General features: G+C 33.7%; 1 protein-coding gene across 1 annotated transcript; it reads left to right on the top strand.

Annotated features, from left to right (window-relative positions):
• The first annotated feature begins 2,358 nt into the window (after positions 1 to 2,358).
• Positions 2,359 to 4,153, top strand: Fie (Fire exit). Its single transcript, XM_073984755.1, has 4 exons — positions 2,359 to 2,673; positions 2,739 to 3,123; positions 3,194 to 3,330; positions 3,395 to 4,153. Exons 1-4 carry the CDS (start codon positions 2,554 to 2,556, stop codon positions 3,482 to 3,484), a joined length of 732 nt encoding a protein of 243 aa, XP_073840856.1. The 5' UTR covers positions 2,359 to 2,553; the 3' UTR covers positions 3,485 to 4,153.
• Positions 4,154 to 7,081: the final 2,928 nt, after the last annotated feature.

The following is a 7,081-nucleotide window of genomic DNA, read 5'->3' as shown; positions in this document are numbered from 1 at the left end:
CTGTTTTTAAATATTCAGAAGTGTGACTTGATCTAAGCTCCTTTATAGCCAACGTTTTAACAACGATCTTACCATGTTTAATGTACTGAACATTAATACCCAGCATACTTAAGTCCTTGTTGCGACATCCATCTTAAGGGAAAATAATATCCCTTTAAGATCGTTTGAGATTTCCGTTTAAATATTTTTTGAGAAAGCGATAATTCGTTCCATTACGTTATGTTCATTTACAGTTATCCCGAGTACACTTAAAACAGGTTCTATAAGAACTTTGAAGGCTTTATCTTCGGCCATATGTAAAGGACGTCCATTTTTTGTAAAAAGTTCCACCAATGCTGTTTCAATGTTTTTTGGATTCACACTTTTTTTAATAATATTTTGATGACTCTTTTTTCTTTTACGTTTTCCCGTTTTTGATCAATATAGTTCGCATACAAATCGGGATGCACAATTTTCAAATGTCGCTCAGGTACTTTATGGTGTTGGTGTGCGAGGAATAATATTTCCGCCTAGTTCTGACTTTCTAACTTATCAAAACCAACAACTCAGATAATTCTACCTGTAAACAAACTATAAAAATATAGCAGACCCAAAGACCGGATGTTGCCTTCACAGCTAGGTACCAGTCCTTGGGTACCTCAACGGCAATTCATAATTTGGAAAAACACAAAAAAAACAAAAAGTAATTCTTATTGTGTTGGTGTAGCATTTCTTTTTGTAAGATGATGTTGATACTGAAAACAACTTACTTGAAACTGTTCTTCGATGCTTTCTTGACTTTGCTAAAATATTGAAAATGAACCACCTGTTTTCACAATACAAATGATACGATTTTTAATAATAAAAAAACACCTCCATAACCTACAGCCCTATAGCAACCCTTTTGTAAATTGTCTAGATTTTAGATATTCGATGACAGCGTTTTGTTTAGGCATTACTAACTTCTTGCATATGTATTTATGACATTTAAATAATGATATTTATAGTCCTAATTAGTTGAAGATACATATTCATTTATATTTACTTGTATTTCATTTGTATATATTCCACAAAAATTAAACTTAATATTTTTAATACCTTATTAACCAAACAAATGTAAGTGTACCCTAGCAACACTTTCTTTTTAAAGGTACATTATGATGTACTCTACGTGGTTTTTTAATGTACGCGCTCATGTACGCAACCTTTTCGGTTGGGTACGTGGTTGTTACATTACGATGGAGGTTGCGTACCAAACATGTGTGTTTGACGAACTTTTCGAATCTCGTTGGGTACACTTACATAAACACTAAAATGGATTTTTAATGTTTGTGTACGCGTACATAAACTTTATAATTTTTTTTAGTGTTTGTGTACATGTACGGTACCTTATGATAAGGTACTGTTTGTTTCCGAACACTGCTTTGCAATAATTAATTTGACTAACTGTAATGACATTCGGAAAAAGTTGCATATCTCTTAAACCTGCGCGAACCTGCAGCTATTTTTTGGTTTGCCTGAAGAAAAATATTCTACCTCTCAGAATACGTGCGTTTTATTATGCCAGCTTTCGACAGGACTTTTTAAAACCTCCAAAGATTATAAAAAAATACTTTTGAACACTTTTAAAATAGCGCATTTTTGGGGAACGAGTAGCAAAAAACAACTAAATTAGATATTACAATTTTGCTGCCGCCGAAAACATCAAAATTTGTCAAAAATTACAAAAGCGACAAAAATTTAACTAATCTGGATTCTTAAGGAAAATAAATATTATAATTGCCCTTTTGTTTTATACGAGTATTAAGTGTATTTCTAGGGGTAAATCGCAAAACTGAGTATTTATGTATTTGTCGTGGGATACTTAGCAATGGAATTCCACAAGAATATCATAAGTTCTCTATACTTTAATTTTCGAGTGCCCATATTTCGCACTGTGCAATTTCATGGGCTGTCATAATTTGTTTTCATATTAGGCCATGTATATTGTTGCAAAAAGATTAATATACGTTATTTCATCAAATATCCGCGAATAAATTTAGCTTTCAATTATGGAATAAATTAAAAAGAAGTTTTTTGTTAAATCTTTCTTAAATATAATCATTCCCATCTAATGTTCAATATTTACATACATACATACAAAATCTCAAAATAATAACGTTTTTATTCATTTTTTGAAGGTTGTACGAATGACACAAAGCGATGTAGTAGTGTACATACATAGTTATTACTAACGTATACGTAACGCACAAACTTTGTCGCGTATACTTAAGAGCTTTCAGTAATTGGCGAAAAAGCTTCCATAGCTTTTTGTTGTCATCATTTTCATAGTGTCGGTGGTGGTAGTTTCATAAAGCTATATGCACACACATGTATGTGTGATTGTGTGCATTCTATTATTCACGTGCAGTTGGCCACTTTGTCCACGAAACAGGAAGATAAGACAAAGCAAAGAATAATTCGCCGATTTATTGATTTAACAACGACACCTTCATAACAGGATTTTTTCTTCTGTGCGAATAGTTCGTATTGTTCTAAAACGACGTTAAGTAATATCCGCAAAAGGAAGATAAAATGTTGCTGCCACAGCAAACTCAGCCAGGATGTTTGGAACGTTTGGTGAACATACTCAAGTCTCCGATACGGCCGAAACATATTCGTCTTTCCGCTGTGCTCATCTGTATTAATCAATTTGTAAGTGTTTAGATCCTTGAGATTTACTTGTATGCGGATTTTTGTAAGTTGACCCTCAATTTCAGTTCATTGCCATTATACTGCTGTTCATTGTCATTCTGGCCTACATCCACATTGAGGAAGCCAATTCGAGGGCTATTGCAGACATGGAAGATCAACGGGACAATGCATACTATAGCTTGTCTGATTTAATATTGAATCGTCTACGTTTCCATTTGGCCAGCGATGTCACAATGACGTCACGCGTTTTAGCCTCCATTCTCGTCTGCTGTTCCTCAGTGTATTTGTTAAGTGCAATCGGCCTTTTGATAGGTATCTATAAGAGTCGTGAGGAATTTGTATTGTTGTGGTTGGTGTTGCAATCCTTCTTCTTTGTGGCAGGATGTGTGTTTACGTTTTGGGTAGCAGGCTCAGATTTTGTCGAACACACCATTGGTAAACCCTGTTTCTGTAAGACAACATCACATCCTTGGAATGTCCTGAAAAAGCAATTAATACTCTTCCCTCTTTAAATTTACAGTTTTAATGGCCGCTGCGGTACTCCTTAGTGATGCCTCCATGTGGTATATAATCTATAATTATTATCACAGTATACGCCTAATGAATAAATTACGAGAGATAGCAACTGTGGCCATCCCATGTCCTCCACCGGGATCGGTAAGTGATTTTCCGTGACAACAGCCACCAAAAGTTGGTCTAACTAGAATATTTCCATTTACAGGTTCCGTTCCACTTCCGTCGTGAAAACATGTATTTAGGAAGTAATGGGTACAAGCACATACTCTCCGACGCCCCCGATGGCAACTATTGATTTGTGCAGGTGTGCCATAAAAACCCCCAAGCTGTAAAATACGACATGACTAAGATTAATTTCAATTAACATATAGGGCACAATGTTTGTTAATTTGAGAGGGTTGCCAACCTTATGAGACCTGATTTGACAATATTGAATGAACAATGCGCAATGAGTGTGTGTTTGTATGTATGTGTATAATAGATGTTGTCAAACGCCTTACAACTGAGGCAATTTCTCACAAATAGCAAATAGTATCCGGAAAATTGAAATATGGTGTGATATTTGAATTAAGTCAATATCTTTAGTTAGTTATAGTTGATACACACATACATATGTATGTAAACAAATATATACTACTATATTTAGACACAGTATCTTAAACTCCAAAACAGTTGTCTCACATAAGAAAACACTCACACGCACTATAACAATTGAAACTAGAAACGAAAATCCTTTGAACCTTCCATCCTTGCAATGATGATGATGATAATCCAGTTGATCTGTAGCCACAGCAATTGATAATACAACAATTATTTACATTAATATGCGAATGTATCGAAACAAATATCAAAATAATATACTTACTTACATATATCTAAATATACTATTAAAAATCTATATTCTAATGAAATATTGATTAAATACAAATGGATATTTGAAGTAAATCGAAATATTAGATCTAAACTGTCCGCATTTTACTTTTTTTACAATTTTAGAGAGGATCTATGCGAAACAATCCAGTTTGAACAGTGTTTTACATATCCTTTCCGAATCTCTGACAAATTTCCAATTTAAAGTTCACAATCGACTTTATTTACTAAGCACACAGATTAATTCTAGTAGAACATAGCTTTCCTTAACTTCTTTACTAATCGATGATTACAAGTCGCGATAGAATACATACTAACTGGCCGTTTCCCAATCCCCTGATGTGGATGTTTCTAGAGCATCTGGCAACATTTCGAAACACACAGGCCCACAACTCGCCTAATGGCTATATTACACCATATGTTTTTTCACATGTATTACATCAGCTGGTCTGTATATTAGTATACCCAAAGTGACAACATACATGTAAAAAAGCATATGGTGTAATATAACCATAAGCGAGCAACAATAACACGCACATATACTGGCGACCAACATAAGATAATCGAAAGGCAGCAGTACATCGTTATTAGACATCGGATTTTGCATATTTTTTATTAATAAAGATACGAAAATTCTGATTGGACCAAAATCCGTTTCGAAGAAAACTGAATGCAATGACAGGCTCACTTTTTATTTTTTTGTATATTTGCATAGTGAAGTAAACAAAAAATGTGCAAAATATGCAAGTATTTTTTTGACGAAAATCCAGAGTTCGAAAATAAACAGTACACTAACATAGTGTACCGCTCCGAGAACAGTATCACTAAAATATTTTTAGCGTTAGAGTTCCGGATCACAAACACAAAATAATATTTTAGTGATACTGTTCCGGAGCATAACGATAAACGTAGTGTTCCACATTTTGGTACACTAAAAACGTTGGGTACCGCAGTCGGAACACTAAAAATCGTAGTGCTCCGCAGTCGGAACACTAAAAATCGTAGTGCTCCGCAGTCGGAACACTAAAAATCGTAGTGTTCCGCAGTCGGAGCACTAAAAAATCGTTGTGTACCACATGTCGGAACACTAAAAAATAACGTAATGATAATGTACCACACACGAGTTTATTATGATTTGCGAGGAAAATTAAATATTTATAATTTTTGAAATAAGTACAAATTAACACATAAAAACTCAGATACACCTCTTAAATCCATGTATGTATTCGTATTAATTAATAACGTTGGGAACTTAAGTAGAAAATATGAAAAACATTGATTCGGTTGTTGTACAATGGCGCACTACAAATTGTAGTGTTCTGACTGTGGATACATGAGTTTATTATGATTTGTGAGGAAAATTAAATATTTTATAATTTTTTTAATAGATACAAAAATAAAAAATAAAATTTAATAGAACACGTGAAAAACGCCTGATTTGATTTTTGGATAATGGATCAATAAAAATCGTAGTGTTCGGTTGCGGAGTACTAAAAATCGTAGTGTTCAGACTGCCGGATCACTAAAAATCGTAGTGTTCCGGCAGTCGGAACACTAACATTTTTAGTGATCCATATAAACGATTTTTAGTGCTCCGGAACGACGATCTTTCTGCTTCATTCCACAAAAACTAAATATTGTTTTTTCATAATTTTGACCATATTTCGCAATGTGTTTAACTAATTTAAACATACATGGATCTAACAGTTTATCTTAATTTTTATTTGATCAAATTTAACCAAATATTTAATTTTCCTAAGAAAACTTTATTATTTTTTAGTGTTCCAACACGTGGTGCATTATGATTTTTAGTGATCCGGCAATCGGAACACTAAAATTTTAGTCCTCCGCAGTCGGAGCACTAAAAATTTTAGTGCTCCGCAGTCGGAACTCTACGATTTTTAGTGCTCCGGCATGCGGTACACTACGATTATCGTTGTGTTCCGGTACAGTATCACTAAAATATTTTTTAGTGTTTGTGTTCCGGAGCGGTACACTATCGTAGTGTACCTATCCACCTTGGTACGGTACGATACCATAGTGTTTATTTTCGAACACTGCGAAAATCTTCCAATTAAATTTGGAAAATCATCAAAAAGTGTTCTAAATTAAGCTCAAAGTATCCAAATATGTTGATAGTTTCTGCTCAGCCAAAATTGTCTGGCAGAAAAACAAATGATCTAGACATTAAAACTAAGAACAAATTGAATTTTACATAAAATCTTTCATATTTTACTAAAAACATATAACCATATTTTAATACCCCACACCACATTGTGATAAGGGTATTATGTCTTAGTGAATGAGTTTGCAAAAGGAAACGAAATAGACCCATAGTTCCTTTTGATGATCTGCATAGATTCACTTTCTGAGTTACTTTAGGTTTGTCCGTTTGGCCATATATTTTTGTATTTTGACCGAGTAGAAACTATCACCATATTTGGACTCGTTGATTTTGACATTTCTGATTGAGTTTTTTAACTTTTTAAATTTTACATTTGTATAGGAAGTTGCTTTCCTATACAAATGTAAAAATTAAAAAAAGTTCAAAAACTCAATCAGAAATGTCAAAATGTTGTAAGAGAAGGATGATTTAAGTCTTCCTAGTCCAGATTTATTGGTGTGGCGAAATATCTGGAGAGTCTCAATAACTTAATAATCTGCGAAAAACTAAGATTTTAAACATTTAATTGATTTTCGTCAAAAAAAGCTTTCGCAATTTCGTGAATAAAAAGCGCATGCACTTTGTGACAGTTATAAGAGTTATACAGTTTTTGCACGCTAAACTGCAGACGATGCTACATCTTATTTATCAAAATATAATTTTACTGGTTTCCCTATTTCCAAGGTATCTATATCCGCGGTTTTAGTGGATAGTTTCGATCGCGGAAGGGCTCATTAGATCCGTCGTGTAAAAAAACTAACTTCATGCGGGGTTCAAAGGAAATTTAATGACACTTGTAAATTTTAAACGCAATAATGGGCTTCAAATAGTCAGCATAAATTTTTGGTGGATGCAGTT

This window comes from Musca autumnalis, unplaced genomic scaffold (assembly GCF_047663935.1).
Source record: "Musca autumnalis isolate F117 unplaced genomic scaffold, ASM4766393v1 scaffold_4, whole genome shotgun sequence".
Classification (NCBI taxonomy): Eukaryota; Metazoa; Arthropoda; class Insecta; order Diptera; family Muscidae; genus Musca; species Musca autumnalis.
Note: the sequence above shows the minus strand (reverse complement) of the source record. Positions and strands in the feature narration are given on the sequence as shown.

Coding starts and splice junctions, on each gene's coding strand:
- Fie (XM_073984755.1), top strand. CDS start 2,554: ATGTTGCTGCCACAGCAAACTCAGCCAGGATGTTTGGAACGTTTGGTG. Junction 2,674..2,738: donor TCATCTGTATTAATCAATTT/GTAAGTGTTTAG, acceptor CCTCAATTTCAG/TTCATTGCCATTATACTGCT. Junction 3,331..3,394: donor CATGTCCTCCACCGGGATCG/GTAAGTGATTTT, acceptor TTCCATTTACAG/GTTCCGTTCCACTTCCGTCG.